The following is a 25763-nucleotide window of genomic DNA, read 5'->3' on the forward strand; positions in this document are numbered from 1 at the left end:
TACTGTTGACGCTGTTCTTACGAAATGAACGAGGAGCAGATCCTGTGGGGTTTGGGCTTCGATCTGAAGGGGAGGCAAAGGGGAGGTAAAGAAGCCCTGGGAATGGGGGCGGGGGGGGGGTGCCAGCGGTGGCAGAGGGAGAGTGGAAAGGCGCTTCCGAGTGGGAAGGGAGAGAGAAGAGCTGGAGCCCGGCCCTTCTTCACGCCGGCGCCCGGCGGCGAGAGGGCAGTGTGGGTCTGGGGAGAGGGGTACGGGGTCCAACCCAGGGCTGCAGATCCCCGAGTCACCCACGCGAAACAGCAGGTGACGGCTCCGAATCAGCTCCGTTACCAGGAGGGAAGACAGATTTGGCAGCAGCGCTGCCTCTGCCAGGAAAGACAGGCCCCGCTCGCCGAGACCGTCGCGCTGCTGCCACCTCTCCGAACCCCCGAGCGCATTCATTTAACACCGTGGGTATTCGGTAGAGCGCTAATTAGACTCTAAATGGCACCCTGATCATTCGAGTGGTCGTCAGACTGTCACTTGCAGAAAATGTTTCCTTTGGTAGCAAAAGCTTATCTATCCTTTGCAGTCTCTGAAGCTGGCTTTTCGTCAATCGGCCACCTCGGAGGGGGCTCCGGGAATGGGGAGCCCTTCTGGTGGAAGGGCGGGGTCTAGCAATGCCTTCCTGGCACACAGAGGCCGATTACACGAACTGGGCTCATGGCAGCGAGAGCGGTACAATACCACAGCGAGGAGAAGCCAGAGTCTATTTTCAGAACGCAAGAGTGAGATTCGGCATCCAAAGTCCCCTGGGGGAGGGGCGGGAATAAAATAATCAGATTTAGCCGGGAGCTCAAGTCTAAAATTCATCGCTATTCAAACAGAACGGATAACACAGTGAACCGTCTGCGTTCTTTGCCCCCGTGGACAGTACGGCCGTCCCTTGAGAGTCCTCACGACACAGGCCTTTCCACTGAGCAGGAGGATTTCCTTTCTATGCCATGTATACCTAATGAGTTGGCTGATAAATGTGGTTCCGGCAACCGTATAACAATGTTTTTTTTTTTTTTTTAATTTAACATGGTATATGGATAATATCTCAATTTAGATATTTTGGACCATTATCTTAGACCCACAGAATGACATAATCAGGGAGCACGGTGGGACCGTCGAGAATACCCGGTCCCATACTTACCTTAGAGAGGAGGAAGCTCAGAGCCAGAGAGGAGACAGGACCTGCTCGGGGTCAAACAGCGGCGGACCCAGAATCAGAACCCGGGTCTCATCTCTGTTCAGAGCCCTTATTTCTAAATTAACTAAAAGTAAAAGCACACATTAAAGTGGAATTGAGAGATCTATTCTATAAGAGGCTGGGTCCAGGAAATGCTTCTAAAAGGCATGCTTTTGGGGCTCTCAGATACAAATAAGTCCCCCCAACCCAGGTTTTGAGAAAACACAGACGATATCCATTAAGTCTTGCTCAGGTTTTCTCCCCTGAAATTGAAAATAAAAGAGAGCAAACTCTAAATCCGTGCCCTCTCCCATTTCTCTTTTTTTGCTTTAAAACAGCAATACTGCTCCAAGCAGAGGACTCTCACAGCTTTATTGCTTTGGCAGACGCTTAAATTAGAGGACACTATTGCCTCTGGCCACGGTGGGAGGAGGAGAGAGTGGGATGTTTTTCAAAGGTCACAGATTTTATTACAGAATTGAATGCTGGACACCACCGTCGCCAAGCTCTCTGCTCAGCTACATGAAGTGACTCGATCAAGTGTGCAGGGCGAGTGAAGGGTGTCCAGGGTTCCATGCTGATTCTACATGTCCCACCTGCCGTTCTGCTGATGGAGCTGTTCTTTGTTATTCTTGCAAAACGAATCTCTCAATTCAAGAAATAAACATTTCATTCCCCTACCGACTGCCTCTCACCTCTTGGTCTTTGTCCTTATCTCCCCTGGCTTGGGGCGCCAGGTTTTAAGCCTTGGTCCACAGCTGCTGCTTCACCCATGACAAAGACAGAGAGGGAAGGGGTCTGGGGGACAGCAGCCCAGGGGGGTGTCATGTACAACATCAGTGCTCAATGGCTGCTTGAACGAAGGAATAAATACAGGTCGAGTGTCAGGGTCCCTTCTTTCAGGTATCCTTTAAGGAGGGGGGACGCAGAGAAACGGGAAAGCACAACGAAGTAAGCAGCAAAATGCATCTGGAGATGACGCCATATCAGATAAACTATGGCCTGTGGACCCAATCTGACCTGCTTCCAGTTTCCATGGAGTCCGAAAGCTAAGCATCGTTTGGAGAGGAACACCTGCCATCGACTTGATGAGAAGAATTACTAATTCTGAATTCGAATTAAACAAAATGTTACCCCCCAAATAACCTCATTCTTCTCATTTAATGCACCTATATCACAAAAAGTTATATTATATTCTAATTTAATCAATAAAAATTTTGTGGAAATTTATACTTACACAATATCTTTGTTTTTTCTTATTGATTCTCATAGCCTAAAATATTTAGCATCTGGCTCTTTACAGAAATGTTTGTCAACCCCCAGACTAAAAGAATGGGTTCCTTTATGTCACTGAGGCAGCACTGAATGGCCCTATTATTCTAAAGACATGGAATAAGGTGAAAGTTACAAGGAGACAAATTTCATCTCAAGACTTTCTAATAATCAAAGAGGAATGCAGTGGTATGTATGATATAATATGTACCAAGAGCTGTGCTGGCTCTTTTAAACCTCTCGCTGAGCTTCATAACAATCTCTGAGGTAGAAGCCCAGAGTGGCTAAATACCTCTCCTGAAGTCACACAGCTAGGAAAGGCAGAGCAGGATTTGAACTCAGATAGGCCTGACTCCAAGGCTGAGTTTTTTCACTATGGGATGACAGACCCTTCTAAGGGTCAAGAATCATCTGCCTGGGTTATTACAGGGGGGGATTTTTACATTAAGAAGCAGATTATCAACTCAACCAATAAGAACAGTAACGTGCACTTTGCATACGCTATCTCCTTAGTCATCGCAATAACCTGTGGAAGTAGGTCCTATTATCACCTGTATTTTCCACATAAGGGGACAGGTTTAGAGAGGTAAAGGAATCTGTTCAAGTTCATACTTAGCCTATAAAGTAGCAGAATTGAAATTCAAACTCAGATCTGATATCAAAACAGGCGATACTATTAAGACTGCAGTATTATTCAAAGTGATTTACAGATGTGACACAACCTCTGTCAACATTCCAACAGTCTTTTTTGCAGAAATGGAAAGGCAAATTCTCAAATTCAAATTGAATTGCAAGGCATCCAGAATAAGTGAAACAATCTTGAAAAAGAGCAAAGTTAGAGGACTCACACTTCTGGATTTCAAGGCTTACAACAAAGCTACAGTGATCAAAACAGTGTGGAATTGGCATAAGGATAAATATATAGGGCAATGAAACAGAACTGAGATCTTAGAACTGAACCCACATATCTATGGCCAACTGACTTTAGACAAGGGGGCCAAGTCCGTCCAACAGGGAAAGAACAGTCTCTCGGCAACTGTCGTTAGGCGAGTGGGTATCCACATGTGAAAGAATGAAGTTGGACCCCTACCTCATACCGTATATAAAAATTAACTCAAAATGGATCGACAACCTAAACAGAAGCGTGAAAATCATAAAATTCTTACAGAAAAACATTGAAGTAAATTTCCATGACCTCGAATTTGGCAATAGATTCTTGGATGTGACACCAAAACCATGAGCAACAGAAGAAAAAACTGATACGTTACATTTCATCGGAAATAAAAACTTGTGCATCGGAGGACATTATCAAGAAAATGAAAAAACAAATGACAGAATAGGAGAAAATATTTGAAAATCTGTTGAGGGTTTATTATCCATAATAAACGAAGACTTTCTATAACTCAACAACAAAAACACAAACAACCCAATTTAAAACTGAGCGCAGGTCTTGAATAGCTATTTCTCCAAATAAGATCCACAAATGGCCAATAAACACATGGAAAGATGTTCAACATCATGAGTTATTAGGGACATGCAAATCGAATCCACGATGAGATATGACTTCGCACTTAACTGGGGTGGTTATTACAGCGGAAACAAATGGAACCCTTGTGCCTTGTTGCTGAGAATGTAAAATGGTACAGCCGCTGTGAAAAAGAGTTTGGTAGTTCTTCGAAAAGCTAAGCATAGAATTAGCACAAGACCCAGCAATTCCACTCTTGGATATATACGCCCCAAAAAAATGAAAACAGAAAGTCAGATATATGTTCATTGCAGCATTACTCACAACGGCTAAAAGGTAGGAATAATTCACATGTCCATCAATAGATAAATGAACAAAGTGTGGCATGTACACACACACATACGCACGTACATATAATGGAATATTATTCGGCCACAAAAGGAATGAAGTCAGACACATGGATCAGATATATTATCACCACATGACTGAACCTTGAAAACCTTAGGCTAAGTGAAATAAGCCAGGCACGAGAAAACAAGTATTGCATGATCCCACAGTATGATGTACCCAGAACAGGCAAACACATAGAGACAGAGAGTAGATCAGAGATGACCAGATTATGGGGGGACGAGGAGGTGAGGACTTAACGCTTAATGAAGAAAGAATTCCTGTGTGGGGGACAGAAAATTTGGAAATAGTCATGATGGTTACACAAAATCATGAATGCAAGTAATGCCACTGAATTATGTACATTAAAAAGGTTAAAATGGCATACTGAAAAAAAAAATTTAAGCTAAAATTTTTTTTTCCACTGAAGGCCATAAGAAGAGAACAATGATGCTTAATTGAAAAAAGGCTTCCATAACGGTGGAGATGCAGGCACCAGTGGCCACGTCGGTGGCTGAGATCCTTTGGGGCAGGCCTGTCATACCAAAATTACATAGCTGGTCCCTACCGGGCTGACCCCCCGGAGCCAGACCAGAGTTGGGGTCCAAAGGTGCCGTGCCCCAAGCTGGGCCCACCTCTTCCTCTGTTGCCTATTTCCCAGCTAGGTGACCTTTGACTTTTGGGTCTCCCTGGGCAAGACATAGTCATTGCACATTCAGGGACAGATTAAGCAAAACCCAAGGAAAAGCGGGAGGGATAAAAATGTGCATCGGCTTTGAAGCACTGGTTTACTCGGCAGGTTTTCATTGAGCACCATAAACCAAGCACTCTGTCCTGATTTCTCAGAAGTCTGCGGGTCTATGCGCGCCAGGACACACGGACGTCTTGTAGGGACCCAGGTCAAGGAGGCTGGGTTTGTGCGGTACCAGCGGGGCTGAGTGAAGGACCACATTCTAATGTACACTAACGCATGGCAGGCCTGTCAAGGAGACTTGTCAGACGCTCGAGTGTTTTTCCCAATGCTCCCTGACGAAGTAAGTGTCTGGGTTAGGGATGCGAAGATGTCCCGTCTTTAGAGCTGCCATGTCTATGTAGAGAGGACACATACATCCTTCGAAAAGGACCCCATTACATTCTGTCAAAATGGAGCCATTAATAGTCAAATTCAAGGAAAAAAGAAACCTCTTTAGCAGCTTGGGTTCATTCTGAAAACAGAGGAAGCGGAGCTTGTTGCTTCCCTTTTAATAGCACGGGTTGTCATGCCAACTAGTGCTGCTGTTTAAATCGAAGGGGGAAAAAAATAAAGAAGTGTTCCTTCCTACACAAACCTTTCAGCAGAGCTCACAATTAGTCTTTAAAAAACACGAAAACTCATAGCGCTGGAGATATGGTAAACACTGTGCTTATATTTAAACCTGTCAGAAAGAGGATGTAATAAACCTTTGGTTTGCATTTCCTTTGCCCAGTAGCTGGCTGAACAGGGCCCCTGAAAAAAAGGAAGGCGCTATGTGGGCATACACAAAGGCAGCCAATCCTGAGACGGGAGAGGAGACTTCCATCTTGAACAACTGTAAATGGAGAGACAGCACAGTTTTCATGTAAAAGGGGATCTGCTCCCCCACAAACACAGTTCTTAAAAGCCCGGGCTCACACAATGTCACGCACCCCGCCAAAGGTGTCAATGACAGGAGCACAGGTGATGAGAACAATCCACAGATACTCAAGGGGGTGAGGGGCCGCGCTGGGCCAAGGGTGGACCGAGCCCCAGTCTTCAGTGGCTGAGCTGTCTGAAGACGGAACCGCTCCCTTGAGGCGCCGGGCACCTTCGCTTTCCACCTGTGACATCTGTTTCATTTAGAAGGTCTGAGACACCACGGCCAACAAAGGTGTGCTGGGCGAAGTGCCCACTGCAAAACTAAATAGGAATAGCAAAAAAAGGCTAACGCTGAACACTGGAGTCCTTTGTTATGGGACGTGGACCCTGCAGGGAGTGCTTCCCAGCGCCTGCCACACCTGCCGCAACTGCCCGATGCCTGGCCGCCTCCCTCTAGACCGGGAGCCGTGCACCGGCAGGGACCGCGCCTGACTCACCGCCGTACCTTCGCCTTAATCACAGCCCCTGGTGCAGAACAGAGGACTGCAAATATGTGTGCTAAAGACACAAATGTTCTCTGTTTTATCGACTGATCTACATTTTTAATAGATAAAACACAGACATAGCACAAAATTCAAAAGCCTCCGAGTGATAAATGGTGACAAATTTCCCTGTCTGCCACCTTTCCACTCTAGTGCCTCCGAGGCAACCTCGGGGACTGTCACCTTTGTTTAAACGTGATTGGTGCAGTGAAATTCTAATTGCAAAGGCTCCAACAACCAAGCAGACTACCCGGTGACTTGGGCGCGTCAGGTCATCGCCAAAGATGGAAGCTAAATGTGACATCAAGACGAAAGTCATCTGGGTGAAAACAAGGTCCTGGCATTCCACGCCAGGGGCAGGCACCTGCCAGGGAGCTGCTGCGTGCCGAGGAATGCTGCTAAGGTGACAGCCGTCCCCCCGGAGTCATTCACGGCACGACGAGAAGTCCGTGGGCCGGGGTCATCCAGCCTGTAACCGAGCGGCCGCCTCAAGCTCCTCGCACCTGTTTCAGACATAGGCCAATTTCATGCTGGGGCAAGGCTACGTGGCTACACGATGGGAAGAAGCAGACGTGCCAACCACACTCAGCCTTGGACCCAGAGAGATGCCTCATGGTTTGTCTGGAGGAACAAAGTTTACCTTCAAAGAACTCAACCACGGGCTGGGTGGCTCTGTCCTCACAGACAGGCTGGACAGGGTAGACAGGAACTAAGCTAGGCATGGGAAGAGGGTCCCAGGAAAGGAAAGCACCCAGAGCGGTGACAAATCTGGGCCAATCCCAAGCCTGGGCAGAGTCCCGGGGGGTGTACCGCGTGTGACAGGAACATCTGGACACACTGCTTTATCTAGCCGGCATGTGAGGGGCTTTTTTCAAAGACTGAGTAACCATTGCCCTGTATAGACACCAAACCAAAGACTAAAAAAAGACTCGAGCCGCGCAGGCTCATCTGCTCTCCCAGGCCCCTGCCTGATGTGGCGATGTAATGCAGGCTGAGGGTGAGCCGGGTGCTTATCTGATTTCAGCCAATCTGTTACTGTATTTTATTCCATGTCCTTGTGCCCAGAGGCTGTTGCAATGTGTATAAATTTAGAAAAGGCAAGATAAATACGTGGAAAAGTTCGTTTTAACAAAATGAGTTTGTTTTCTTTCTTTTTATTCCACTGAAGACAAGATAAAATGATCTCGTTACTTATTCAGCCCCTACCACCGTGGACTGTGGTACTCTGGGCAGCAACTCAGTACTGGATAACCACAGCCCGAGGTGAACCGGCTTCTTCTGAAACTGTGAAACAGTCGCGCTTCCATCCTAACTGTTTCTTAGAAGCTGAGGGAGTGAGATGCCAGCACCTGGCACAAGATCTGGAGTCAACGAGGCTCCCTTCTGCTCAAGCGAAAGACCCCGAGTGAAGACGCTGTTCCACTTCATGCGAGAGCCTATGTATGTCAGTTCACTGGTGAATACCGTGTACCCGAAGTTGCTGTTTTACCAGGAGTTACACATTGATACTTTAAATAAAACCTGTTTTATAAGGTAATTAATAGCACAGATGGCAGATTTGGGGTTATGGTGGAAACTGTACTGAAAGAAAAATTGCTTGAGAAGCGATTGCCTTCCCTCACACAAAAATCACAGCCAGTAAGGTTTATGGACCCCTTGTGGGAAGTGACCGCCAAAGAATTGTACCTTCTAATCATTTAGCCCCGTTTCCATTTTATAGAGGATGAAACCAAAGTTAAATAATGGGCCCAAGGTCATGTGGCTGCCAGTGACAGAGGTGGAGGCCAGGACCGGGTCCGACAGCTTTTCCCAGCGCTTACGCCCCCAGAACCACCCACCACCTGGAGGCATCCAGACTCAGGGGCTGTACCTCCGACAGCATCTCATACTGGCCTCTTCTTCCAAGAGCAACAGTCAGCAGATCATAGGCCACAGACGCACTCTGCAGGCTGATGAGGCGGTCGCTCTTGTGCTCAGGTATCCGGCTCAGCACGGCATCCCTGTTGGCCTGAAAACAACCCAGAAGAGAGAAGCAGATGGTGAGCCAGCCCATGCGCGCAGCTCTCACTTTGTGGAGAGAAGCCATCTTGGCCCTGCTGCCCCTAACAGCTTGCTGAGGGTCTGGAGAAAAGGGCAGGAATGAGTAAGGGGCCTGTCACCTCTGACTGTTCAATATCCCCAGAGCGCCCCAGCACATGGCACATGTTATTCTCCAAACCCCTACATGGCACACACACGTTCCTGTCAGGAGTCAGCGCAAAGCAGCATGATTTCTCCTGGGCTCGGGTTCCCATACAGCCTCGTTGCTGTGCTGAGGCTTGGCTGCGCTCTGGGGCGGCAGAACCTTCCGTCGGCAGAGGCCCTGCTGCATCTCACTGGCAGATGCTGCTTCTGCTCGCCATTAAGAGTGGGAGAAAACTCCCAGGCCCGCGCTTCCCATCGCCGAATGGTGTCACCGAGTTCCATCAGTCCTACAGAGACGTATCATACTTTTCCTCCATCACCAAAGCAACATTCAAATCCCTAACGGACATCTTCATTGGAACAGGCTACAAAGACTAATTCGGTCTTGTTTAGAAAAGCACAAAACAGGCGTATCAGAGACAGCAAGAAGCGAATGGATTTTTGTTTGAAAGATATTACTGCAGAGGACTCAGGAGAACACCTTGCCTCTTTCACATCGCCATGGCTCAGCACAGAAATACAGCCAGCATATTCAGAGCTTATTAGTCTCATCTATCTAGAAATCAAATGCTCTTTACAGAGACTTGTTTTCATTATTTTTGAAATGTAATTTCTCTACCGAGTCCTCCAGACATATCCCATGCATTAGAGACTCGAACCACTAGCTCATTTTCCTTTTCTTTCTAACAAGGGGTTCAGAAACGGTAAAGTTAGATTTCACCTATCTTTTTTTCCCTTGATCATTAACAGAGGCCTCCAGATCTATCCGTCCCTAGGTGCATGGGAAGGAACTCGCAGCTTTACCTGTGGAAGTGGTTACATGAGGTATCAGGGTCACTTGTTCAGGCAGGAGGACGTTTGTCTTCCCGCCTGACATTCGGAAATGCTACGTGCACACCATCTCTCTCGCTAATGAGAAAACATACTTTCTTTTTACATGAGTCCAAGGCATTTAGCCACCCATCAGTGCTTACTTTAAAACTCCTTGCTCTTAAATGTCAAAGACAAATAAGAATATGTAAGACAGGCCACTTCCTACAAAGTGAGTCATCTCTTATGGAAATAAGCCTGCTTTTGAAGATTTTATTCTAAGTTTTTCTTATTAGGAGTGGCTTTTAAGCCAACAAAAGAAGCTCTAAGGGAAATAGGGCTTGTTATAAGCGGTCTCGTTTTATTGATTTGATATAAATGTTCCATACTGAGACCAATAAAATACTATTTAAGAGAATTTTTCAAGTAATGCCAAATACATTCTTTTAAAAAAATTTTAGGGAAAATCTACCAGTGTCTTTTGATTAAAAAGGTTCAATACAGAAGCTCCAACAGATCCACAAATAATAGATATCCCAGAATAATGTATCAGTGTTAATTATGAAAATACAGTTCTGATAACTTTTCTCCTGTGGAGAACTAATTTGATTTGAGGTGAGAAAGCAGTACAATTCCAAATGAGTTCTTGTAGGTGGAGAGACTAAGGACAAATTTATGCTTCTAAGGTAAAATCAGAACCAGTGAAGAATACAATTTTTCCAAACAACGAAAAAACACAGCAATTCTCTTTTTGGTTCTGAAGTTGAGCACCTTTTATTTTTCTGTCTGAAAAATGAAAAATCAAGAGGTCGAGGAACATGAAAAAGGCTTCCAAAGGCAACTTAATTTAGATTTCTACCTATACAATTACATGATTTACAGGGAGAACACACCATTTTGGTTGGAGGCCCAGTTTTTCATATTTGCTGACAGCGTCAATGGATGTCACCCGCCCCTGAAGAGACTTTTGGGAAATTAAACACCACAAAGTCAAAATCTGACTGTGTCAAAGGGACCCCAACTTTGAGTGTTATTCGGGAGAGGTGGAGGCACCATGCCCGAGACACAAGCATTTTAGAGATGCGGGCAGGTTTTCCAAATTCCAAAACAGAACGTGTGCTCTGACAACGGAACTCAGTGTTTTCAAGCACACTTTCAGAACTCTTGCAAAATAACGCGCCAGGCTGGTTTGCCCAAAGGAAACTAACCGCCCAGTTATGTGAAGAGTCCAGCTTAAAACGCGGGAATGCTGGCTGGGAGGCCGACATGCACTGGCCACCATCACAGAATTGATGACAGTGCACAATGCAATGTGCTCCGATGAAAAACAGATCCTGAATGCCACCGAGGGCCAGTCTGTTTACATACATGCCTTCCCCGAGGGTGCCAGGGCAGCGTGGAGAATGTACATGACACCGTCCAAAGTTACCAGCTGACAGTCAGGGAAGGGTGAGCCAACGGGGCGACCTCTTTCCTTCAGAGGAAGTAAGGCCAACGACGCCACAGGGCTTCCAGACAAAGAGAGGCAGTAACTCAAGCGTTCTTGCTCTTGTAAACATCTCTGGGCCATTTCACAGAACAAGAAAACTTGAAGCTTTCAATTGAGGCAAGAAAGCCCCCCTTCCTGACCAAGTTCATCCCTTCTACACTCTGCTGCATTTCTAAGTCTCTCTCACCTGAGTGTATTTCATACCTCCGTTTAAACCGTATGCTTGAGCAAGAAGGATAACACCTTCCCTTGCTTTGGTTATGATTCCCTTTACTCCTCCTTTCTCCACCTGCCTGCCCGGTGAGGTGGGAGATGGGAGGAGGCAGGCTGATCTACTAGAAAGAGCAGCAGACCACTGCGTGATGCGTCCACTTTGCCTGCTTTGGGCCTTAGTTTTCTCATCTGTAAAATAAGTGAATGTGTGTGAGGACCTCTAGGTGCTTTCAAATTCCAGAAATTTGCTCAGCACGCACACTGACTTGCCAAGGTTTTAACTACTGTAACACATATTACCCCTGGAAGGTTCAAGCCAGGGCCATCGGGCTTAATCATACGCAGAAGAGAAACCCAATAAATGATGAGCAATGACATTCTAGACCTAAAATCTGATATCCTGGCCAAACGTTAAGAAATGTTTCAAAGGAACCTAACAGTCTGGCAAAAACATCCCTCAGAACAAACAGCGGAGCCAGAGAAGAGGAGTAAACCCTCACAGCCCGGGACTGTGCAATGCCCGGGGAACAGGTGGCAGCTTGGGGAAGGGACCTGTGTAAGAGGATGAAGCAAGTCCATCAGGCTCCTGCTGCAAAACCGAGAGGTTCGCGTATGTAACAAGTGATGTAAACCCCAGCCCTCCCTCTCACCAAGGCGAATTGAGAAGGCTCGTAAAGGTTACCCTTTGGGGGCTTCTTCCCCTGTGTAAAGTCCCTTTCGTGGTCATTTTGGCTGTAGTTTACCTGTAGTGCACACTTGTGCTAGTGTTCGAACAGGACTCGGTAGACACATGAATGGACTCAGAGGTTTGCTAATTGCTAAGGAGGAGAAGTTCCATGCTCCAGGCCAATCAAGGAACATTTTACCCAGTCCAAGAATTAAGAAACATCCTGCCTTTTAAACCTCTATTGCTTTTCCCCACCCAGGTATCCCCTCTAGTCTTCTCCCAAGGAAAAGAGTCACCACACTGATGAAGTAGCCATGTCTAAAGAGGGACTACAGGAAAAGGGGAAAGAAAAAAAAAAAAAACACGTTCTACTTACCATAGATTCACTAATCAGCAATAATAACAGGGCTTCTTCGGTATTTTCTTGAGGACAAAAAATGCTGTATAAAGAAAGTCAACTTTGATATATGGCAATTTCAAAATAACACAAAATACATTGACTATGAGCAGAACTATGTGCTAAAAGCTTCTAGATTTTTATATAGAACCCATAAAAATAACGTATTATCTGGAAACTTGAATGAATTTGCTTATTTCTATGGTAATCTATGGAACTTATACATACTAACTACGCATGTTAATCGTAGGCCACGGGATGAAGACGAGTTGTAAAAACCAAGTTAAAAACCCAAATAACATACAGGCCTATTATAGAGGCAGAAATTTAGATCGCTACAAACTGATATCATCTAAATAATACCGGCTTTCTCCTAAACCCATTACGGAGGGGTAAATTGCAGACATTTTAGTAAATAGTACTCTTCTCACCTCTTTCTTGCTGACTGGCATGTCTTACACTGTCCTTTAGGTAAAATAAGTTGGAAGCAATTTCAGAGTTGAAATAATTTCTAGAATACTGTAAGAATTTAGTGAGTTACCTTGCTTAAATACACGTTTTACTATGGGGTGATATGTAAGAGCTTGCTGTCTTATTAATCTATTCGATGAAATTTGGCTGCACCTTAACATCTTGGACTAAAATAAAAAGGTTTTAAGCTTAATGTTGCTCTGGATAGAGAACAACAAAAAGCAAACGCAACCCCAATGTCCATTCTCTATATCCTATTTGTGTGTGTGTGTGTGTGCGCTTTGGACATTTTTAATGACTTGTAGCATTTTGTTTCCTGTTCTGAAGCTCTAGGACCCTCTTAGTAGAACTGTGAGTGTTATCATCAATTGGGCCAAAACTCCACCTTTTTTCATGAAAGAGGAGTGCAATAAAACAAACTTGATAAAAAACAAAACAAAACAAACAAAAAAAACCTGAATGTTTTGGAGATGTCTAAATAAAGACTAAATTTACATCTTTCCAAAGGTAACATTATAATCCTTTTGTTTAAGAGATGAGATGATTCCCTCCCTTGCCCCCTCCCCACCAAATGGCAAAACAATATTTTCCAAATCATTGGACATACTTGCTCTCTTTGAAGTGTTGGCAACTTTTGTATTGAATCAAAGGGCCATGAAAAGCAAGACTGAAAAAAGTACAGTGCCTGGCACTTTCTCGACAACTCGGACTTCCCAGAGGGAAGGAAACCACCTGAGGGATGGTCCCTATTGCTCCTGCAGGGCTGACGTTTTGTGAAAAGGCTGGCCTGCAAACCAGGAGCAAGATTTGGAATTTCCAGCGACTTCCTTTAAGAGGTAGCTTGAGGTGGTGTGGGTTTTGAGAAGATGGAATACTTCTTTGCCCTTAAAGTCAGAAATAGAACCTACAGGCCTTGAATTAAGAGTGACTGTGTGCGTGTGTGTGTGTGTGTGTGTGTGTGTGTGTGTGTGTGTATCTATCCATCCATCTGTTCATTCAGCAATCATTTCCTGAATCCGTGGCTTGTGCTTACCTGCAATTGGGACCTTACAACAAAGCAGTAATGCTAACCATTTTTTTTTCATGGCAGCCAGTTCTACATGATCCAGACTAATTGCAAAGAGAGCTCATACTAATTGTGCCTTAACACCACCCAATGCAATCCATGGATAATCCCCAAATTTCATTTGAGCCATTCAGTCTGCTTAAATGTGAGGTTGTGTTATTTCCACCAGAGCTGCTAACGCTGTAGCACATTAACTGATTTTAATTCCACTTCCTCTACCCTTCCTTTCAAGGAAGACAAGATGAGGACTCAGGAGCACTGCAAAGCTCCCAGGGCCAGCAGAAAGAAGTGGGGGGAGTGGGGAGGGAAGCGAGAAAGGGTAGTTTTAAGACACGTGCCGTGCCGTGCTGAAAAGAAAACTACACACTGAAATGCCCCCTCTCAGCAATCATGGATTCTCTAGACCCACTTCCGGCCATCCCTCCCCTATTGCCTGTTCGGGGAGGTGCAGAGCTCAGGGTGGACGGTCCAAATTGCTGGAGCTTTCCTTTTGTGCCATTCTCCTCTTGGGGCCCAAGATCTTGCTCAGGGGAGATCATGGGGAGCTCAGACCTTAGCCTTGTCAAGTTGGAATACTGGGGCCCTAGATTCAAAGGAAATTGACTGAAGGGCAGAGTAGGGGATAAAAAGGGACAAAGAGGACATAGGGATCAGTGAGGACAGTGAGTTCAAGCTGCCCGGAGCTGGACTGGCGGGCTGGCAGAGGAGGTGGCAGTGCCAGCGACGCTGGGCTAGGCACGGAAGGGCTGCCCTCTGATCCTGGCCACTATTGGCTCGCTGGCTGCCATTTAGGCAAGTTGCTCCTTTTCCTACTTTAGATGAATTTACCAACTCATTATCTGATTGTACAGACAACACAGAGATCAAGGGTGAGAATCCTCATTTATAATGATCATGATCTTGCCAAGGCTCTCAGATAATAATAGCCCTTTCTTAGCATTTTGCCCAGATATGTAAAAAAGTCACTGTATGTGGTAGAAACAATAGCATAAAAGGAATTCATCCGATTTTATCCAAATGCATTTCATCTTTCTGTCATCTTTAGCTATGCTACAACTAACGACAAGTTGGATGCCTGAAGGTCAATGGCACCACCCAGGAATCAAAGCAGACTCTATTTAGGTGCAAGGAGGGCCTCGAGCACCTCCAACTCACAAGAAAGTTGATTTGTAAATGAGAGCGTCAACTCCAAGGCCCAGCAACGGTGTCTTTATAATTTTAATAAGCCTGGCTCTGATACTGCTAGGGAATTCCTGGAGAAATACAGCCTCTGAACCACAGCCGGCCAGACGAGAGCTGAAAAATCAAAGCCGGTGATGGTGCCATTCCCAGCCCCATCCCCACCCCAAGATGCACCGTCTGTTACACACACCAAGGCAGAAAGTGCTGTCGGTGGTCTCGGGTTTGTGAGGAAGGAGGAGGGTTCCAAGACAGGAAAAGGATTTAAACTGAGCATTAAGAGAGCCTCTTGATTATGAGGGAGGGGTCAGTTGATCTGATCTGAAGATAACCCCAGCCTCTACACAGTTCTTGCATTTTTTGTCAATCCATTTGGTCAAATCCCCTCATGACAAAGAAAGAAAGACCTTTCACTTAGATGAGCCCCAGTCCACTGAGCTGTGCTGTGGATGAACTGGGTGAATCACACAAACCACATCACCCTACACAGGCTTCTAGGTCCCTGGTGAGAGAACAGGCCTCTCCGCGATGAGCTGCAGGTTGGCCGTCTACACTGGGGATGAGGGTGGCAATCGGTGACACAGCTGGTTGTTCACATGGCTTCAGTTTCCATCAAGTAATCTGTCTGACCCTCTACCATCCCTCATCTTTATACTTTAAACAGCATCCTCGTCCTTACCAAAAACCTTCAAGAACAGTAGATTGGTATTTTGGAGTATATTAATAAAATGGAATACTATGCAGCAATGAAGACAAACTACTACTGCATGCAAAACTATGGGTAAATCTCTCAAATATGTTGTTAGACAAAAGAAATTGAACGGTAAGTTCTTAATGTATGGTTCCATTTGTATAAATTTCAAAAATTGGCCAGACTATTTATCGTGACAGAAGTCAGGACAGAGTAACCCTTGGGAAGGGGGCGGAACTTGGTGGAGGGTACAAAGAGGGCTTTCAGAGTTCTAGCAATGTCTATTTCTTGATCCTGATGCTAATAATATGGATGCATTCGCTTGGTAAAAATTCATTGACTTTTATCTTCTTATTTGTGTATTTTTTCAAAGTGTGTGTCAATAAAAAGCTTACTTAAAAATAGGTAAACAACATCCAATAAAATTCTTCACAGAAAGACCTCGAAGACAGGAAGTCAAAGAGGCCCATGGCATGCGATCCTTCTCCTCTTTTCTATCTAAGATTGTCAACATTTTATTTCCTTTCAAAATTCAAGATGGGGAAAGAACAAGCATTCAGGTCCCACTTCGCATGCAGGTGGTAGTGACGGGGAGTGGAGCCGCCCGGCAGAGCTGGCTTTTCAGGTGCGCTCTATTACGACCGACTGGTCCGAATGGTCCCTGTGGTCTGCTGGAGCCGGAAGGATTTGTGCCACCTAACGACGGCATTGTACTCATATTTCTCATAGGAGATTAAGGAGCGGAGCAGTTTGGGACTACTGTCCAAAATGGGGTGTACCCATTATCTATAGGTTCCTTTTTCCACCTCTCAACCAGCATAGTTGAATTGATGATAATGTCTTTTGTGCCATAGAATTGATTGATCAGATAATCCTGCCTTGGTAATAAGGAGGCTCCAAGACAAGTATCACTCAACAGCTTTTCTCTCTTTACTAATAAATCGGAAGTAGAATGGTGAATACGCAAAACAAGAAAGTCAAAATCTGATGGTGATAACTGAAGGACTAGGAAATCTGCCCTTGCACTTCTACTCATCCTTGAATTCTCCTCAAGTGTCCCTCCCGCCCCCAAGCTATAAATGAGGACATCGGCTCCCATACTTCTCTCCTGAGTAGACGCGGGCTTTCCGAGTGAGGGTGTAGGTTTTTGTGTTTGCTCCTTTCCGGAGAGGGTCGTCCAGAGGTGACTGGCATGGTGGGTCCTCCAGAGGGTTCCAGTAGCTCTGTTCACACATACCCCGCAGCAAGATCTCCGCCAACTGCCTCGCTATTGTCTGGGAACGCAAAGGAGCAAAGGCAGAGCCATGACTCTATTTTGTATCATTCGTTCATTTATGCGTTCACTCATTCACAAATTGAATCAATATTTCTCAGTCATCACTTGGTGCTAGGCACTATCCCAAAACTCATAATTAAAATTTTTTGATGAAATTCTATCAATTGACAACATAAAAGAAGGCACGAAGCACTAAGGTATTTGAACAATTTTTTTTTTTTTTTAAACAAGTCGATGGCCTGCATGTGCCACCTGCCTCTGGCGCACGCTGGAACATTAAACATGTTTTAGACCTGAAACAACTGAAACTTTCCATTACGCTCTTTTTTGAAGCCCTTATAAATAATAGGTGAACCGAAAATACTTTCATCACCTCCCAAGCGATGCCTGCTAAAGCCCAAACTTGGCAAAAAGCCAGTACTCAACCTAGATGATGTTATCCCTGAAAAAAATAAAAAAAAAAAATCTCTTCACTGCTGATGTCCATTATAGATTTTTGAGAATGTCTTCCTTCTTAGAGTACCAGGGACCAGTCCTACAAGGCCCCACCCTGGACTCAGCGCCCGAGAGCCCCGTGCTCGGTGCACCTTGGGCCTTCCAGCCCAGAGGTCCCTACTGGGCTTATGCAAGAGAGAAGGCAAAGTGGAGACTATGGCTACTGACCAAGAACGACGTTTTTTCAAAGCTGGACAGGCATCTGTTTTCTCACTGTGAAAACCCAGAAATGTCTGGACCTCGTCCTCCTCAGTTAGATGCAGGTTACTATGCCTTTCCCAAACTCCCTGCAGCAACACTGCCTGGAACCACACCAGGTACGATGGCTGGAGGAGGGCTGCTTTGTTGACTGATGCGTATCAGCTCATTTACCTCATAATCTTCCAGTGACAAAGAAGAGGACAGGTTAAAAAAAGAAGAAAGAAAAAGAAAAAAAATCTCTCTGAAATGGAAGAAGTACTGCACCTCAGGCCACCTACCCCATGATCGGCCAGGGGTGGCAAAATAAAATGTCAACCATAGGCTTTTCCACAAGGTTTTAGCATTCTTTGTGCTGATCTTCCCCGAGAAGGAGACTTTTTACATAGGTATGTTCCAGAAGAGAACTTTGCTAGGCTTTCATCCATGTGAAATCTCTTAAAACACCACAAGGAAACTTCAGTGCAGCCAAATCACTATCTTAGTGGTTTCTGATAATCACTGGGTAAAGGCAAATTTTCTTGATTACTCTCAAGTAAGACCCAATGGCTTTAAATGTCTACATAAATGTGAGATTAAATCAATCCTATCATCCCCAACTGAGCTATCCGTAAAGATCTCATAAGAACACAATTTCCAGGGCCCAAACAGTTCCTGAACTGTTTTCTTAAACCTTCCGTTATAGTTTCATTTTGATCTCACTGCAGTCATATAAGCTAATGACTTCTGCTGGAGGCATCAACTAGCAAAAATTACCTCCACTCGTAATAGCTGAGAAAAAAAAAATGTTAAAGCAAAAAAGAATGAACAAGGAGCTTCATTTTCTGGGTATACCTGCATTGGAAAAATTCTAAAATTATAAAAATTTCTGCCTTAAACAGTTTGCTCGTCCACCACTAGACTATTCATGCTAGATCTCATTTTTCCTCAGGGTATTTGCCTTCCAGAGAGACTTTTAAAATGAGGTTTTGATGTGACTGCATATTATAAAGATGTCACCTCATCAGTGCCCTTCTGATTAGAAAGGATATTTGGTTGTGTTCATTGAAAGCTCAAATGAAGTTTAGAGAAGAAGATTAAATATGAGAAATTATCAACAAGATCACCAAAATCTATCATACCTTTATTTTTTATACTAAAGTTTTATTTAGCGTGCAGAATCAATTCAGAATTTTCAGGATTAAAGGAAGAAAGGGAGGGAAGTGGGCCTGAAAGAAGATTTGAACTTTTACGTACAAACTTGGTCCTGAAATGCGCCTCTTTGCACGTATCTTTTAAATTGCGGTAAAATCCACAGGACATAAAGGTCACCGTTTTAACCACTTAAAGTGTGGAATCCAATGGCATCTAGCACATTCACAACGTTGTACAACATCAGTGCTATCTAGTTCCTGAACACCTGCATTATCCAAAAGGAAGGCCCATATTCTCCTGAGTAGTCAGGCCCCATGCCCCCGCCTCCCAGACCTGGGAAACACTACTCCACTTTCTGTCTATATAGATTTGCGTACTTTGGGTAAGTCATGTAAATAGAAGCACATAATGTGTGGCCTTTTCGTGTTTTTTTTTTCACTTAGCAAAATGCTTTCCAGTTTCATCCATGCTGTAGCATGTATCAGAACTTCATTCCTTTTGATGGCCGAATGATATTCCATTGTATGGCTAGACCATATTTTGCTTATTGAGTCATCGGCTGATAGACATTTGGGCTGTTTCCATCTTTTGGCTATTGTAAATAGGGTTGCTATGAACATTCGTATACAACTTTTTGTTTGAATGTTTAAACACCTGCTTTCAATTCTCTGGAGTATTTGTCTAGGCGAGGGGTTGCTGTAAATGTACTTTTAAATCCTTCTCTGCTATGGTCTCACGCCAGACTGAGTTTTACAAAGCAAATTTTCCATCTCGTAGGCATATCACAAATTTGCAATTAACAGCTAATCTGAAAAGAGTCATATAGTTCTTAAGGCTGCTGGAGACACTGTCTTGTGAATGCCATTAGCTGGAGAAGCTTTCTGATATCCGGTAATAACCAAGATACCAGGACGTAAGGCCCAGGAAATGCTTCTCCATGAGGGTAGACGAAGAATCACCATAGAAACTAGACCATCAGACTCACGGGTCCTGCCCCGGGCCTCCTCAGCAGGCGTTTTCGAGCGGGGCGTTGGGATGTGTATTTCTTTGTGGTTCCTCCGTGAATTCTGATGCAGACCTTCGGTTGAGCACCCAAGGAATCAGAAACAGTTTAACTTAGGTCATGTGAGCATCATCGGCCAAGACCAAAGGGTCTACTTGCACCTCAAGCACAACATAAAGTGACTCCCCTCGTGTTGACACTGACCAACGAAAGGTCCGGGGGCAGCGCTAGTCTACTCAGACTTTCTGCGGGAGCCTCTCACTGTACTTCTCAACGACAACAAGAAAAAGTTGAAGAAATCTCTTCCTTCCTAACCTCTCTCTATTTAGAATCCTATCTCCCTATCTCTCAGGATTGTAATTAGTTCAAATACATGGATTTGAAAATCATAAATCTTATAATGGAAAGATATTCTCTGATTCTGAAAAAGAACATTGAAGTAAGCAGTGGGCAGATTCTAACGATTTCCTTTAAACAAGGAAAAATCATTCGCTTCTTTAAGGAATCCATATATATTTTTGCGAGTCAACAATGCGAACAAATGCTCCGTATTTAAGCAATTTTGAAAGACTGGCTTTTTAAACGTGCGTTTAAAATAATTACAAGAAACATTGCCAATATGTTCAGTCGCTTTCATTGTGCTTCCGGATCCTGGAAGAAGCTGTTCGTACTGACCAGTTGGGAAGTTCTATGGAATGATGGGAGTAGATCGATTTCAGAGAAAAGACATTTGGTAATAATTTTTATCCATATTTTACAGGTTTTTTTTTTTTTTTCTTAAAGAACTCTACAAATCAAAATGTTTTGTTTGAATTTCTTAAAGACACCTCTAAATCGCATCGATATATACATAAATACTGAAGAGCAAGTGGGTTCTTGGTGGGGTGTGTGTGTAAAGTTGCTCATCTCCTCTCACCTGTCCCCCGACCCCCCATAATTCTAGGAAACCTATGGCTTAGACAGCTGGCCCCATGAGTTGTAGGTCTGGATCTAAAACTCCGGAGATGCCAAAATGAAGATGCGACTTCATTTATCATGACAGGAATCCATCGGGCTTCCTCGGCTGTGTGGTCTCTCACAGGAGTTAAAGGAGTCGTGAGAATGGGGGGATGACAACCTGGATGGCACGAGACGCGGCCATCTTACCGGGGTTCGCTACGCCGGCGGTGACAGGTGGCGTCTGCGTAACTTCTAGCCAACACCGGGCCTTTACCAAAACACTCGACGGCTGAGACCCTGAAGGGCAAGCGATGGCGGTATAAATAAGGCGTCTGCCCGGACAGGAAAGCGAAAGGATCAACGAGGAAGGGCGAGAACTCGAGTCGACGGGAGAACCGAGCTGCTCTCCAGTTTACTTAACTGGCTTCCGCACGTCTCTTCCGAGCGTTCTAGTTGATATAATTAGCCAAACCACCAGATACTCCTCAGAATCTACTCTGCTCTGCTCTCCCTGGGTTTTTGGTTTGACTCATGAGCGTACAAATGACCCTTTCACCACACTGGCATCCGGGAGGGCTTGCATTCTCCCTGCCGCACAAGATGCATTTCTGATGTTTCGGGAGACAGCACCACTGATGAGCAATTGAAAAGATGCCCAACATCATTAGCGCTCAAGGAAATGTAAATCAAAGCCACAAGGAGACAGCACTTCGCACCCTCTAGGATGGCTATGGCTAAAGAGATAGATAATAACAAGTGTTGCAGAGGATGTGGAAAAACTGGAACCCTTACAACGTCTGGTGGGAATGTAAAATGGCGCCCCTGCTTTGGAAAAGAGACTATAAACTCTATTAAATGTTACAAATAGAGTTATCATATGATCCAGCAATTCCACTGTTAGGTATGAACCCAAGAAAAATGAACATATATATCTACATAAGAATTTGCATAAGAATGTCCACAGCAGCATTATTCATAACGGTCAAAATGTGGAAACAACCCAAATGTCCTTCAACTGATGAATGGATAAATAAAATGTGTTGCATCCACACAATGGAATATTATTTGGTAATAAAAAGGAAAGAAGTACCGACATAGGCTACGACATGGATGAATCTTAATAACCTTATGCTAAGTAAAAGGAGCCGGTCACAAAAAGACCACATGTTATATAATCCCACTGATATGAAATGTCCAAAATAGGCAAATCCAGAGAAACAGAAATTAAGTTAGTGCTTGCCGGAGCCTGAAGAAAAGGGAGCGTGGAGCTTGACTGCTCATGGGGGCAGAGTTTCTTTGCGGGGGGTGAGAGGCAGTAATGAAAAGGCTCTGAGATTAAACACCAGTAACGGCCGAACACGTCTGTGAATACACTAAAAACCACTAACTGTCCATGGGTGAATTATATGCTATGTAAATTGCATCTCAATGAAGTATATATGTGTGTGTGTGTGTGTGTGCGCACATGTACACACACACACACACATATGCATGTGAGAGAAAGAACACACTTGAACGTGCCCTTTGGGCCTCACTCGCGTCATGACGGCACTCACCATGCGTAGGTTTTGCGTTGTCCTCGTCTCCACGGCTCTGAGGAGCTCCCGAAATCTCCCGACTCCTCTCGTCAAGTTCCTGTGTGCACAGAGTTTGACAGGGTTTCCATCTGGTGTGTATTAATGTTAAATATTTTATACACATATTTCAATACATTTTGTCTACATAAAAGCTGTTGGCTAGATTTTCAGCAAACAATTTTTTTTTTTTTTCTGAACATGTCTATCTTTGTTCAACTCTGAAGATTTTTGAACTGGGATGGATGGTTTTTTGTGCTTCCATAACAAAATTTTCTCAAAAAAAAAAAAAAAGTCAGAAAATCAATTCTGAGGACAAAACAAAATAAAATACCCCCCCATCTCTCCACCTCCCCCCTCCTGCTCCCCCTCCCCCCATGAAAAGGAAGATATCTTTCAAGAGTCTGTCTTCAGCCTCACAATGGCTCAGTAGCTTTTCTGCTCTGGTGAGTGGTATTGAAATCTATGTTTTTCACTTACAGGTGCGTGGCAAAGGGGGTATGGGAATATCAACAAGGCACCACATGCGATGTGCTTAAAGGCTTCTTGTAACTTGCAATTTTTACGGGCAAGACAAAGATAAAAGGTATGAAAAATGCGAGGCTCCACCACGCAACCACTCTGCATCTTTGAGAGCACAAATCACTGTCCAGTAAACCCATCAAACCACCCCCCGTCCCCCGCCCCAAACGCTGCAATGACAAACGAAGCTTGGGGTCGAAGGCCCCGTCTGCAAGGTAGTGTGTGAAGGTGGAACTCGGAGCCATCTGGCTGTGATCGGAACACATCTCATCTCATGGCCCCACGCCCCTCGCAAAGACATGCTTGGTGACACGTTTTATTAAGGGACGAATAATTCTTTAGTAATGTCCTGGTCAATACATCCAGGCCCCATTTGTCCTCTCCTTAAGCTGTGCCTGGCCTGCTCAGCTGGGACCACTTCCCAGCCGGTCCTTTTACACTGAGCACTGCTACCGCCTATGACATAACTTGGTGATATTTATAACCTGCTCATTAGAACACATCTCGTCTTTCCAAAACGCCGCAGAGCGGGTCAGCCGGTGCAAAGCTGTCAGCCAGCCCCGCGGGCTGCAGCAGATGCTCTAGGTATTTGGCTCTCTTCTCGGATGACATTTTAAATTGCACAACAATATTAAATCAAACTGGACGTGGGTTCTGTATGTTATAAGCACTCACAAGGGCCATTAATTCGTATCTTCTACCTACATGACATCCCAGGACTCTCATTCACAAGAAGAGCCCCAGAACTGGAAGATAATGGTTTACTGGCACAGACATAAATATTCCCCTGTTCCTCTTGCCCACACGTATCAGATGGTGTTGGATCAAAAGCTTGATGGCGGCATAAAGAGAGGAGCTCGTGCTCCTGCAGGACTCTAAGCAGCGCTAAAGGAAATCTAACAGGGACGTGAATAAAAATGAGGTAATAGGCCCTGGGACATGCAATCTACTTTGCTTTCCCCTTCATTTGTTTTTATGAGATCCGTGTTCACAGGCAACAAAGTACATTTGCTTTGGACTGAAGCTCGGCTCTCTTAAGTAACATGGGGGAGGGGAGGAAATTTCTACGGCTATAAAAGGGAAAGGTAGGACACAGTACTCTAACTTTATTCCAGAATCACAGACTAAGCTCCTACTATGTGCAAAAGGACTGGCATTTTGAACAGTAGGAAACAGGGGTGGGATTGTGACGACATAATTGGAGACCTAGGTCTAAAGGGCTATTTACCAGGGCGGAAGTTAGGACTCGAATAAACAGTATCAAATCTAAATATTATAACTCGGGGCAGGCTACAGGAATTGGTCATTTAGAATGTCTCTTTGGCCTCCTTGCACAAATGAGATACTTATCCAGTTACAGAGGCACAGAATATTCTAGCTGTAAATGATCCAACACTATCTAGTCACCGTGACACAGAAGTGGAAAGCCTTGCTCAGGTTCACAGACCAAGCAAGAGAGCGAGCCAGGAGCCTTCTATCACGCTCGGTCATTTCCCCGGACAAAAGAAATGTAAGTTTTCAAACTGAAGTGCTACTCTTGAAGAAAGAAGAAAATATGAATGGGAGAGCTCAGGTCTACGTTCTATATCATTAATAGGCAAATAAGTATATATTACATAACACAAGTGTCTGCGTCCCAGTGATCACAGCTAACGAGATACTCCTAGGAACCGGTTAACGACTGGGAAGGAAATCCGTTGGCCCAGGCGAAGCAGCCTGGTGTCCAAGGGCAATGCCCCTGCTGCCTAAGTCGCCTCCCTGCAGGGTGGGAGGTGGTCCCTCCCGTGCAGGACTGAGGCCCTCTGGTGGAGGCTGGAGGAAGTCCCCGGGACTGACAAGATGGCACACATGAAAAGGCATGTTCACTCCCGAAGTGCCGACGTCGCCTTGGAAGCAGGGACGAGTTTTTCTCAAAAAAAAAAAAAAAAAAAAAGTCAGAAAATCAATTTCTAGTTTATTTCTGGAGAGAGCTTGGGATTCGGAATCAAATTCGTCCACTAACTGGGAAGAACCCTGCATGTAGACCGAGGATCTGCAGTAACTGAGAAGGTCTCGGCCGGCCTGGGGCTGTGCTGGTCAAATGCACGTGATACCACCAGGCCAACCATGAGGCTGGTTGTCCAACCACAGGCCATCCTGACAGCAGGAAGGAGGAGGAACTGGAGGGCAAAAGGAAAAAGGAAAAGGTATTTCAAATTGCAAAAACATACAACTCTCATCGACGCCCACACCATTCATACATTTTTTAGTCACATAATTTTACTCAACCAATAACTTTTACTGTTGGCAGCAAAGAAAAAATTATTTAGAAAGGAACGAAAAAAGGAAATTAACTTGCAAGAATTACATTCTAAATGCTACGAAATAACCCAATAGACAAAAGCCACACGATTGTGGTTACGTCTCTGAACTACTAGTTAATTCTTCAAATGTTGAGATCCATTAAACATCTAGAAGGAACTGTTGCTTCAAAATGCCACTCCAAAATGCAGAGAACAGAGCCAAGGAATGTCCCTGGTTCCGAGGGCTTCCACAGACCCCTGACATTAGGTCACTAATTACATCTCAACAACCTTGACAGAGAGCGCAGTGATGTCAGAATTCATTATTCTCGAAAGGAATGTTCTTGCCAACATTCGAGCGGCGGGCACTTTGGCAGGCTGTCAGCACTCGGGGTTCACCTCCTGCACCTCGCTTTGGCAAGCTTCCTGAGTTCGGTGCGTCTCCCTCCACGTGGAACGGTTCCCAAACAGCTCAGCTATTTTACCAAGGAGAAAGCTGGTCCTTTGAGCCCCAGATGGCTGTTCAGCCTGACGAGCAGGCGAAACCCTCCTTTCACTCTCCAGAGTCCCTGCCCGTCCCCGACGCAGCAGGCAGAGCTCAGGCCAGGCTCCCACCGCCTTGCTCTGGCTCAATCCCAGGCAACCTACTGCTCTGTCCTTGGCAGGACAGGGCAGCCCACTCACTCCACCGGGACACGTT

The 25763-nt window shown here is 44.9% G+C and overlaps 1 protein-coding gene across 3 annotated transcripts in view; it reads right to left on the reverse strand.

Moving 5' to 3' along the window:
- The window catches only part of TTC7B (tetratricopeptide repeat domain 7B), a 213307-nt gene that overhangs the window by 108190 nt on the left and 79354 nt on the right, over nt 1-25763 (reverse strand). For all 3 annotated transcript variants that reach the window (XM_036218147.1, XM_036218146.1, XM_036218148.1), the window contains 4 exons: nt 22242-22320; nt 16742-16914; nt 12213-12276; nt 8344-8481 (listed from right to left, as the gene is read on the reverse strand). In XM_036218147.1, the coding sequence (XP_036074040.1) occupies nt 8344-8481; nt 12213-12276; nt 16742-16914; nt 22242-22320 (454 nt within the window). The remainder of the gene's footprint in view (nt 1-8343; nt 8482-12212; nt 12277-16741; nt 16915-22241; nt 22321-25763) is intronic.

This window comes from Rousettus aegyptiacus, unplaced genomic scaffold (assembly GCF_014176215.1).
Source record: "Rousettus aegyptiacus isolate mRouAeg1 unplaced genomic scaffold, mRouAeg1.p scaffold_m13_p_3, whole genome shotgun sequence".
Lineage (NCBI taxonomy): Eukaryota > Metazoa > Chordata > Mammalia > Chiroptera > Pteropodidae > Rousettus > Rousettus aegyptiacus.